Here is a 12,303-nt window from a genome sequence, read left to right as displayed (position 1 = left end):
GCCTGGTTCCAATCACGGTATCAGCTCCTTGGGCAAGTCACTTTATCTCCCTGTGCCTCAGGCACCGAAAAATAGATTGTAAGCTCCACAGGGCAGGGACTCATGCCTGCAAAAAAATGATATGTTCTGCATATGTCAGTAATATACAAGAGAAACTATTATTATTATTATTATTATTATTATTATTATTAGGGGAATGACATGTAGGGAATGACATCACTCAACATGTATCAAAGAAAAATAACTATTTTAGTGGGATTTGCCTTTAATACATATGGTGCAGACTCTTTCCCCCCCACCCGCTTCCCCCTCAGAAGTGGACCAGATTTGCCTTGATACAAATGACCCTGCCTGTCCCTATTATCCCTGTACAATGTCCCCTGCCCTAACATGGGACTACATCAACCGAAAAAAACTACAACACCCAGAAGCCCTTGCGGCGCAGATCCTCGCCTGTAGAATTCCCCAAGGGAGTCGTGACGTTTAAGAGAGCCAAGCGGTGATTGGCCAGAGCAAAGCTGAGTGTTTGCCATTTATGGACAGGGATAGCCCTGGCTGGTGCATTGGATCTCCTTGTAAATCGCATGACCGGGAGAGAGAGAGAGGAGAGAGGGAGAGAACCTAGCTGCAGCCTGCAGTGTAACTTCAGCATCCCACAGGGGACAGAGACTGGAAAGTGGGACTGCAAGCCTGCCAGTGAGAGGAGCCCCCCACCCACACCCAGCCTCCTCTGCACACTGTCCCTGTCCCATCCCTCTCCTGTGAGGACCCTTCCTACAAACCTGGGGGCAGGATACAAATTAGGGAGAAGGAGAAGAAAGTGCAAAGACATCCGATCAGAGTCCTGCTGGCTGAGCTGTAGGGGGTTAGAGCCTGCACAATGGTAGGTAAAGCAGCTTCATCTTATGGGGGTGATGTATCAAGTGCAGCCATTCTGGGGCAACATATGTATCAACAACAGCAACAACCCCATTGATTTCAACTGGACTTATTTTATTTTGTTATACATATGGTGCAAATTATTTGCCCCAACTTTGCAACAAAATTTGCATTGGGCTTGTGTATCAAGGGGAGCAAGTCTGGGGCAAAATAACTGCCATATGTATCAAAGTCAAAAAGTCCACGTTGAAATCAATAGGATTCTTTTCTTTCACACATATGGTTTTGCTCCACTTTATCCTTGACACATATGCCCTAAAGAGCTCGTCTCTTGTACCCTGGAGTGACTCCGTTTTTATTCTGTAGATCTGGTCACTTTTATGGATGTTTTTTCTACACCGATCTCTCACACACTGTGCTGTAAACTCATGTGCCCTGTACGGTAGTATATCATTAACCCCATACAGGGATCTGCAATGTATTGGGTTTCATCATTTGCATCCACACAAGTGTTTGTCAACTATTTTCTGCCCAGGCTAAATATTATTCCTATTTTTTTTTTTTGCATAAACACATATGTTGAATTAGAAGCAAATGTTGTGTGCAGAATTTCTAAGCAAACATGTGAAACTATTTGCTTTGTTGGGGAACAACTCAGAATTGTTCAGTGTGTTATCTAAAGCAACCTGTTGTATCTTATCGCTTGATCACTGCATTACATGATGACACTGTCACAGTGTGGGGGGGCATGTCTAGCAGGGCTATAGTTGGGCAATGCTGGTGTAAAAACACTGTTCCAGACAGATCAAAGAAACAAGTCCTCTTCATTTCAATGGGAATTGTTTTCTTTGATACATATGGATAGCACCACTTCTGCCTTGATACACCAGCCCCTGCGATTGCATATCATCACTATGATTATACTTTGAAAGAAGAAATATTAGAATTTATGAATGATAGTACACATAGGGAATGACATCACTCTTCATTTGTTTATGAGCAATACGTCTTAAGAGGTGCTCAACTTTATTACATTATTTACCTCCTGCAGAATGATTCATGCAAACATTATATGCAGGAAATCATATAACAAATCTGGGGATCTAAGAGGTTTTCATTCTTTTTTATTTTTTATTTGAAGTGACGTCTCTCTGTCCAGCTCCCTTTATACCTGGATCCTTTCTGTGTTTCATCATTTCCTCGTTTGCATGAATTTGCAGTCACCGGTGGTGCATTGTGTGTGTGAAAACTGAAACAATACAGGAGGAAGTAAATAGGAGGGGAGGGAGGGGGGAAGCACAATGGTAAAGATTACCTGGAACACACAGGGTTAAACAAGTAGTGGTACTGTGCTTGATGAACAGTGTTGAGCTACCGTGATCTGATTTTACGCGAGGGTTATATGGCATATGTGCTGTGGCAGCAGAGAGGAGCTGAGTCTTTCTACAAGTAAAACCCCTTTTTACAAAACTCTAAAGTTGTATATATATTTTCAAAAGTAGTGATACTGTGGGTTTGTAGAAAACTAGTAGTGGTACTCACTACCCTCTGTTTTTGATTCTCTAAGTAGATGATGCCTTAGACCAGGGGTGGTCAACTCCAGTCCTCAAGGGCCACCAACAGGTCAGGTTTTAAGGATATCCCTGCTTCAGCAGAGGTGGCTCAATCAGTGGCTCAGTCATTGATAGCCTTAAAACCTGTCCTGTTGGTGGTACTTGAGGCCTGGAGTTGGCCACCCCTGCCTTAGACAATAAGGAGTGAAGGGGGTCATTCGCTGAATTGTAATAGACTTTAGCTCTTAGGCTTCGATTTATACCAAGAGCGGCAGGGCGGCAGCTCTATCCTGTGACGTCACCCTGTGCTGCCGCCGAGCAGCATCTTGGTTATACAGGGGAGACAGGAGAGAAAGTAGCAGAGGCGGCTTGGAGGCGTGGCGGAGGCGTGGCCGTGAGCGGTTCGCCCTCATTGGCTGAACCGCTCACGTCACGCGGCCGTCGCGTCAAGAAAACAATTTTGCGAATCTCTTCAGGAGACTGCCGCCCTGCGGCTCCACGCGGCGCGCTGGTATGTAAAGCATCAGCGGATTTCAGCGGTTTGTTTCCCAGCCACGCGGCATCGCCGGCGACTTCTGGTATAATCACGGCCTTAGTCTTATGAAAGGCTAGGATTAGATTAGTAGACTAATGTTTTCACCTGCTTAAATCTACTGACGGTTCCCTGTGATGGAAAAGTTGGCGTAATTAACATGTAATAAACATGTGATTGTATTGTATATTTCTCTTTGATTCTTGATATACTTGCTGTTTGTATTCTATTATATAACTCTAGGAAGATTTTTTAGCTGCTCTGCCCCCTCAAAGGATTATTTAATAAGGCCTGTTGCGGGTTAACACACCTGATCTGGCATTAACACCCATTGCCTTGAATGGCAGTCAACGCGGCATCAGGCGCGTTAACCAGCAACAGACCTTAGTAAATAACTCTCTAAGATCTCTAAACCATCCGTCTACCCCACGCTGGAGAAGACTTCAGTCCCATTCATTGGAATGGCGCTGAACTCTTTGCTAGCACAGGAAAGACAGCTTCACGGCATAGTGAATGGGGGCCGTAGTATTTGGCAAGCGACAGTGAGGGGTCGGTGTGTCACACTATGGTGGCTTTTATGCATGAGTTTGCAGTGTGGGGACTGTCACTAGGGAAAGGTGCAGTCTCTCGTCTGGCAGAGAAAGCGTCACGCCACCAAGTCACAGAGAGAAAGAGATGAGGCAAGACAGGAGCCAGGGACCTCTGGTTAAAGAAAAAGCCAGCATTGTATTTGCTCCGACTCCCATACTGTACTGTACATGTTTATACTTTTTCCCACTGGGTGAAGCAGCAAGGTGAGAACGCCTCTGAATGAATGCAGTGTTTCTGCAGAACTTAGAGCTTGGTATAAACTGCGGCGGCTCCTTTTTTGCTTTCTCTAATTTCCTGCATGAGTCAGGGCTGCTTTTTGGGAGAAGGCAGAAGGGGCAGCAGTCCTGGGCCTCACATACGAGGCGCTTCAGTCCTAATAATGGATATACACACACAGTCCCTGCAGGCTCAGAACCCAAACCCACCACATCATATGGACAGTATTTGTGTCACAGGGAGTGCTACGGGGATTGTGACCTTGTGTATTATGACTAGAGACAAACATCCAATATGACCCGTGGCGGATTTAAAAATCTGCCGACCATAGACACTTACCTTAGGGCCACATCCTCCTTCGTGCCGCCCTCCTTCAGCGTCGTGATGTCACGTGACGCCGTGTTTCCATGACAATGCAACATCATGTGCTGTCACGTTGCCATGGCAACGTGTCGCAATGTGATGTCGCAGCGTCATTTGACGCCACGACGCAGAGGGAGGATGGAGGCACGAAGGAAGTGGGAACTTTACAGAGGACCCACACTCTCCCCCGGCAATCAGTGAGGAAGAGAGCGGGGACTCTGTATACGGTCTAGGATGTTTGGCAGTGGCCAAAACGCCACCGGGACATTTTGCCGCAATGTCTGTCCCGCGCCTGACCGCCTGCTTCCACTATCCAGGTCTGATAAGTGCAGGTTTATATGTCCTGCACGGAACTGCGACACTGCCAAGACCTGCCTGTCCACATTTAAATACAGGCATACCCTGCATTAATGTACACCATGGGACCGGAGCATGTATGTAAAGCGAAAATGTACTTAAAGTGAAGCACTGCCTTTTCCCCACTTATCGATGCATGAACTGTACTGCAATCGTCATATATGTGCATAACTGATATAAATAACGCATTTGTAACGGGCTCTATAGTTTCCCCGCTTGCGCACAGCTTCGGTACATGTAGGGAGTCGGTATTGCTGTGCAGGATGTGCTGACAGGCGCATGCGTGAGCTGCCGTTTGCCTATTGAGCGAGATGTCCTTACTCGTGAGTGTACTTAAAGTGAGTGTCCTTAAACCGGGGTATGCCTGTATGTACTTATGAGACCTGGCATGTCGGAGCGGTCGTGCGCAGCAGACCTGGCTTGTCCAGAGGCGAGCTGTCCTGCAGCGACATGTCCCGGTGGCGGAACGCCAGCAGTGTTTTGGTCGCGGCCAAATATTCTCTGTATATAGGGGGGGAATTTAGCCACCCCAGAATTTACCTCCCTAGGCCTATTGGGCCTAATGGGAAATCCGCTACAAAATATGACAAATAATATAGTTAAGTTCTCAGATGGATGAGTATTTAACTATATCATTTGTCATATTGGATGTAGCACTGGGGCTTTTTGTCTTTAGCTGTATACTAATAATTGATATCATGGAAAGACCAGCCCTGTTCTGTATCTCTTTGGCACCGCAGCCTGTGCCTACATAGAAGCAGTTTTGACCTAAATACCTAAAGTCTATAATGTGTCTGACTGGTGTATCATCTTGCCAACAGCAGATAACAAAGACGGCGAAACTAATTAGCATTCATTATTAATTGCGGCAGGAAGAGCATTGCTTGGGCAGTGGTGGCTTGTCACCGTGAGTCATTCTCTGCTGCTTCATTGAGTGGAATAACACAGAAGGAGAAGGTGTGTCCTGTAGTAACAAAACCAGCATGTCACAGGTGTGTAATAAGACTACAGGGATTTATGCCGAGTGCCATTAGCAGCCAGGAAGTCCTGTTCTCAGGAGCTGTGAAAACGCATTTGTACATTGCTCTTTATAATTGGTATAACGTTTCCCAACGTTTTTGTTTAAGATAAGTAGGGTTATCAAAAAAATATTTTTCCTTTTGTGTTATATGGGATAGTAAAAGAAGCAGTTCCCTTAATAATCTAGTTTCATGTGTGTGGCTAGTCACAATAGGAGTTTCGTGTACTGTTGCTATTGCAACTGGGATTGGAAAAAAACTGGGTGTGTCAAAGGGGACTTTAAAAAATGCCAGAGGACATCACGGTACTGTATACACCCTCTGTTACAGCACTGAGAGACCCAGTTATAGAATCCCATATATTAGATATTATAAAAAGCGCAAGGTAAATTGCAAAGTTATTGAGTTCCTGTTAGCCAGTGATCCTTGAATGCCCATTTTGTGCTAGATATTAGGGTATTCAACATAAATTAAAATTGTAATACTATAGAATTTCCGCCCCCTGGGGATTAGAAATAACCATATTTGCTATTTTGTTTTGCAAGATATTTGGGTATTACAAGATCATGTGAAGGAGTTTTGGCGCTGGGATCTGAAACCTTCTAGCTTGCAATTTTAGTAATAACTTTTAGTCAACTTTAATATGTTGAAAATGTTACAAAAACAATATTTCCGCGTAATTTTCATATTGGAAAAAGTTTTGGCGATACTCTAGTTTCGTACAGAGAAATACAGCTTTTAGACGTTTATAATAATAATAATGTATGTATTATTTGTTATCTATGAAACTTGCTCACACAGCAGCAAAACTCACACAAGCTTTTATGAGTTTAACTCATATAATGTTAGTATCTTTGCCCCCTGAGCATGTCCAGCTCTGTCGCTTTATTTTTTTTTAGTGTTAAAAAAAGTATGATTTTCTTAATCTTTAGCTTCTGAAGTTATTAAACTACACAGGGCCCTGGGGGAGAGCCTTATTTTAACCTTATATCTCCTGAACAAAGCATCAGATTTTAATAATAAAAACCTCTTCGGGAAGGGCAAGAAGAGATCTCTTAAAGAAAAAAATGGCAATTGCATGGACTGCTGCTTTAAAACAAAAAAAATATATTGTGTGAAACAATGAAATCTACTATTAATATAGATAGACATAGTGTAAACATAGAAAGACTGATATATATTCAATGGTATACAAATATCTGCATATGTAGATTCACCCACACATGGTCACTATATACTGTTACTTTTTGCTAAATGTGTAACCCTGCACTTCGTTGCTATATTTCAGTTAACCAACTTTTATTTCGTGATTGCGAGAGCATTTGTCTTCGAGGGGAAAAATTATCACACTATCCATATTTACAATAATTAAACCTAAACTGGCACTGTTTATACAACAGACAAGCAAAGAAGGGTGGTGAGCCGTGTTGGTCCTTCCATGTAGTAACAAAGGAGGGAGTAGGGGTATGATACTTTTTATTGAATCAACAAGTAGTTATGTTACAAGCTTTCGAAGCTCTCAGGGTCAGCCTGATGAAGGACGCTGAGATGTTGGAAAGCTTGTAATATAACTAGCTACTTGTTGGTCCAATAAAAGGTATCATACCACCACTCCCTCTCCCTCCTTTGTTGCTACACAGAACACACAACGCATTCTGATTTAGAAGTCTTCCGCCAATCTGTCATTGTACCATGCACCAAATCAAGTTAAAACAAAAGTGTCTGCTGCCTGTTTGTTTTCATTACTGTGAAGCGCCATGTACATTAAAGACATACAATACAATTTTCTCTTTTGAACTGTACTACTGAACTCCAGCTTTCAATTCTAAATCAGCTTGCAAATGATCCTTGGTGTCAGTCACTGATTGAGCCCACTGCCACCCCAAGTAATGTCAACGCGCTGGTCCTGTGTCCATCTGTTGCGTTTAGTGGATATTTAAATGTGGCCGTAATTATCCATGGAAATGCAGGTGTATGTGTTTCTGAATATGCAAGGGAGTCAAATCTCTACCCAATGCCATGAATTCAGTTAAACCTAGCCCAGAAATAAGGGTATAGGAAGGGCTCAATGCGTCTTCATTGCATACAATACACAGAGATAGATCTGTATTGGCAGCCGAGTCAGCTCAAAGACCTATATTACATAGTTACATTGTAGATAATATATTGAAATTATAAACGCCCTTAAAGAGGCAAGCCAAGCCCTTTTTTTAATATAGGATTGAAGCAGGGGGTGAACAACATTAATTTCTGCTGAACCCCATTAATTTCAGCTCCGTGTCCCCCTGCTTACACTCCAGAGTTCACATTATGGCTGATTTCCAAAGCTCCCAAGCCTTGCGGGCCAATAAGAAGCTGGGACGTTACCCGGTGCCGCTTCCTATTGGTCCACATTACCGGGGCTTTAAATTACAGAAAACTGCAGGCGATACAAGCATCCCCTTCAGAGGTATGTCTGGAAGCAGGGGGTCCCAGAGCTGAAATGAATGGGTGTTCAGCACCGGAGACCCCGCTTCAATCCTGTATTAAACAAAATGAAAAAAGAACGAAAAAAAACAGCGTGGATTGCTCTTTTAAAGACCCTGGATAGGGGGGAGGTGCTACCAGGTAGACAGAATAGTTTTATAATGAAATCCGAGTGATCAAAGTACCCCTTTAAAGCAGTACCCACAGGTGTGACCCCTTTTATAGGGGGTACTTTGATTATAAGATCATGTTTAAGCCCTCAAACGTACACTCGGCGCCATAGGAAGAATACAGTATGTACATATCTGACTCTCGTAAGCCTGAAAGTACAGCCCCACATGGGACCAAAGTGAACGGGTGACAGTGATAGGTGTCTTGGGGTAACTCTTGGGTATCGATGCTAAAAAAATCAAATCTGTGTTTTTGAAATCATTTTTGAAATTATTTGTGTAGAGTTGGCACTTTGACGAGGTTAGGAGGAGGGGTTTTATTTCACAGACACAGGGAGGGTGGAAGGATACTTAGCAGGAGCGGAGAGTCCGAGGCCCTTCGGAAGCCACAGTTTGCCCACAGGCCGCCAGGTGAAGGGCCCTGAATGACACCGTCATTAGTTTGTAGGTCCCATATGGGAGCTTTCTCATTCAGTGGCTCTGCAATAATAATAGCTGCTGGAACCTGTCACTCCAAATCTGATTGAGCCACCTGTGCTGAAGCAGAGATATCCCGAAAACCTAACCTATTGGGGGAGGAGAACTTGAGGACTGGAGTTGAGCATCCCTGCTCTATACCATGGGTGCGCAAACGGGGGGGCGTGAGATTTTCTGGGGGGGCGTGGTGGTTACAGAGGCCCCACGCCCTTCCCCAAAGCATTTCAATTAATTCAATTCCAGGGAGCGCGCACGAGGCCTCTGTAACTCACTTACCTGCTCCCCGGAGGCTTCTGGCGAAGCGTTGCCATGGCAACACGACGTCACATGACGTTGTGACGTCAGAAGACACCGCAGAACCGGTAAGAGGGGAGGTGGAGAGCCGACAGGGGGGCGCAGACTTAAAAATTGCGCACCCCTGCTCTGGGGAACTCCTCTGCTGTTGTTTATTTTGTATATTACAAGGCAGCTTGTGTGGGCAACGCACACAATCTAATGGATATGATATTACAGGTTAGTAAGTATGGGAATCACATGCAAATAGATAGGGCTGCACTTGTCATTTTATATGAAATGTGTAAAAAAAAAACAGTTTAATATGAAGCTGCCAAATAAATTAGGGGTCCAACACTTTCAATGAACATGCGTCTTGCATGAGGAATTTAGATCTCTCACAGTCACATATGTACAGCAAATAAAAGTACTCCTTGTGAGCACATTCATATCTCAGGCATGCCTTTCCCCATTATCTATTACCATACCACTGCAGCCAAGGATTCTGGGTAATGACATGCAAATGAGCACACAGTAGAGAAGACATCTTTCAACATGAATTGCCTTGATGAAAACAAGGTCATTATAACCGGCTGCTGTTTTATCCTTGTACTTTAGCATGTAAGCATCTTATAACATTTATTTAGTTGAAGTTCCCTTATTTAGTGCATTTCATACCCATATATCATTATTGACTAGGTACAAGACTGGTTTGCGCACACTTCAAGGTAGACCTTCTCTTAGAAGGTCCGTTAGATGCTGGAAACCGCTTCATATACTTAATATTTTCTTTATGGCTCAGCAAGCTCATTTATAGCAGGGGAGTAATATTTCCCTGGGAGATAAATCCTGTCTTCTGCTGCTCATCCCGCTCTTAGAAAAGCCTTCCATTATAACAGCCTTCATATCCCCTACAGTTTCATGATTGGGGATCAGATCATGTGCAGTACAATGCAGAGAAACACAAAAAATGACACGTGGGATCAGACTTCTCATGGGAAATTATTATATAAAAACCCCAATGCTGTTTCTTTCCAACACCAAGTGACAATTATACAGTGTTAGCTTCATCTGCAACCGCTGACCCTTCAACACTTTAATCCGGTCCCAGTGGGGAGAGGTATAATGACACACAACGTGATGCTTGTACACAGGGGGGTAATTGAAAGACTCCAGTACTAAGAATGTATTTTGGTTTGTAACAATGCAATCCAGAAAAGTGACCCACATAATGTACTCATGCACCCTGGGGCGGATTTCCCACAAGGCTGACTAGGCGATAGCAGCAATTTTTGGGGGGTTGGCAATTTAAGCCATGACAACTCAGTGTCACATGTCGCTGTGACATCATGACGGCACTAAGCTACAAGCCTACAGTCTCCTGCGTGCACCCATTGATCATATCATGATATAACGAGGCACATTCACTTGGCCCTTTGCTGTAAGATGGAATTTGAAGGCTTGATGCAAGTCAACAAGTATCAGAATAAAGCCTTCAGTGCTAGGTGCATCTGGCCAGGGCAGCAGACTCCAAATGCATTTGAGTGGCCAGATAGTTCTGTCAAAATGCATTAGAGCCAATTGCTTGCCACCTAATATGAGTGTTGTAATAGGATGCGCTTTCTTCGCTGAGCTCACGTTCTAATTGTTGGTGCCTGGAGCACCGGGGGGATGAAAGGTCATGGTTACGAAGAGGTGCTATATACCATTCGGACCCTTTCCAGCACCGGAAGGTACACTTTGTGCCCATGAAGTTGTATAGACCAGTGGTGTTCACCTCCAGTCCTCAAGACTCCTCAACAGGTCAGGTTTTCAGGATATCCCTGCTTCAGCACAGGTAGCTAGACTGAGCCACTGATTGAGCTACTAGTGCTGAAGCTGTGATAGCCTTAAAAGCTGACCTGTTGGGGGGAGGGGGGGAGAGGTCATGAAGACTGGAGCTGAGCACCCCTGGTATAGACTATATGTTTCTTCCAGTAATCGACGGTGTCTTATCCAGCACCTCTTGGAAAATATGGGTCAAACTTACTTGCTCAAGGTCACAAGGAGCCAAGACTGGGATTTGAACATGGTCTGAACTGGCTGAATCTTGTCTTATTGTGCAAGATCATTTGTGACAATCCAGAATTTGAACTTTGATGTAAGATAAAGCTTGGAGTAACCCTACCTGCTAAACCTGTGAATAAGGAGAGGATAACAGAGCACTACTTGTAGACATCAAAACAATGAAAAAAAAATAAGAAAAGTGCGCATACCATAAAAAATTAAGTTATTATTTTAATGGTCATATGAAAATGGACATGAAATGGATATGAAGGTGTCACCCTACCAAACGGTGTTTTGATGTCTACAAGTAGTGCTCTGTTATCCTCTCATTATGCATCTATCTACTATGAACCTTGGGAAAGGGACTCTTCACGTGGACGTGTCAACATTCAAGCAAGTCCATTTTTGATTGATATGCTCCCAGCTTATCATTATTATTGGACTTCAGGTATGCAAAGAGTGTTTTCGCTGGCTACGGTTTCTGGACTACAGTATGTGTTTATATTTCCTTCCCTATTCCAAGTGTTATGTTCTGAACCAGTAGGCCACACTGAGTACCCGTCCATATCTCAGCATTTCATCCCAGAGGTTCGTCACATGAGAACACCAGCTTCATTTGTTCTGTGTCTGTACATCAGGCCATTAGCACCACACAAGCTAGCTATTTTTTGCTAGACTTGTGGCCCAGGTTGCTAAACTTAGAAGTGAAAACAGTGGGAGCTATTTCTCCCATGTCTGTACAATGCTGGTATAAACCAACAGCACACACACAAAGAAAGAAATGCCAGTATTTTAATAGGACTTTTCTTTGACACGTGGTTTTGCACCAGCGAGACTTTTATAAATGACATGTTTTAGTCAGGTCAGATTCGTCCTGTATGCAATGCATAGTACAAATGTAGCATTTAGTTTGAAGTTATCTACGCACTAGTTACAGAATACTGATAACTCTTCTTTTGTTATGCTAGTGTTGAATTGGGTTGAGGCATCATATCAGAATTATAAGGAATGTAACAACAATTTCAAAAGGGTAAATAAATTAGCAAAAAAGGATCATGAAAAAAGGATTGCAATATAAAGTAAGATCAACCCTAAAAAGTTCTTTAAGTACCTTAATAATAAGAAAATTAGAAAAGAAAATATAGGACCCTTTCAATGTGAGATGGGCAGGCAGATTATTTGAGCTATGGATAAAGCAGAGGTATTAAACAAATTATTTGCCTCTGTGTTTACCAGGGAAGAATCAATTTCAATTGTAGTTCCGCAGGAGGAAGCCACAACCTCTATATTACTGAACAATTGGTTAACTGAGGTAGAAGTTCATAGGTGGCTTGATAAAATTAAAGTAAATAAGGCTCCTG

At 43.3% G+C, this 12,303-nt stretch overlaps 1 protein-coding gene across 2 annotated transcripts in view; it reads left to right on the top strand.

Annotated features, from left to right (window-relative positions):
* Positions 1-534: 534 nt before the first annotated feature.
* MYO1E (myosin IE) overlaps positions 535-12,303 on the top strand; it is a 163,664-nt gene continuing 151,895 nt past the window's right edge. Inside the window, exon 1 of one of the 2 annotated variants that reach the window (XM_075575813.1) lies at positions 535-883. In XM_075575813.1, the coding sequence (XP_075431928.1) occupies positions 881-883 (3 nt within the window). In that variant the 5' untranslated portion in view covers positions 535-880. The remainder of the gene's footprint in view (positions 884-12,303) is intronic. The other variant, XM_075575812.1, reaches the window with a different exon arrangement.

Source organism: Ascaphus truei, chromosome 18 (assembly GCF_040206685.1).
Source record: "Ascaphus truei isolate aAscTru1 chromosome 18, aAscTru1.hap1, whole genome shotgun sequence".
Lineage (NCBI taxonomy): Eukaryota > Metazoa > Chordata > Amphibia > Anura > Ascaphidae > Ascaphus > Ascaphus truei.
The sequence above is the reverse complement of the archived record's forward strand: the minus strand, read 5'-3'. Positions and strand labels throughout refer to the sequence as shown.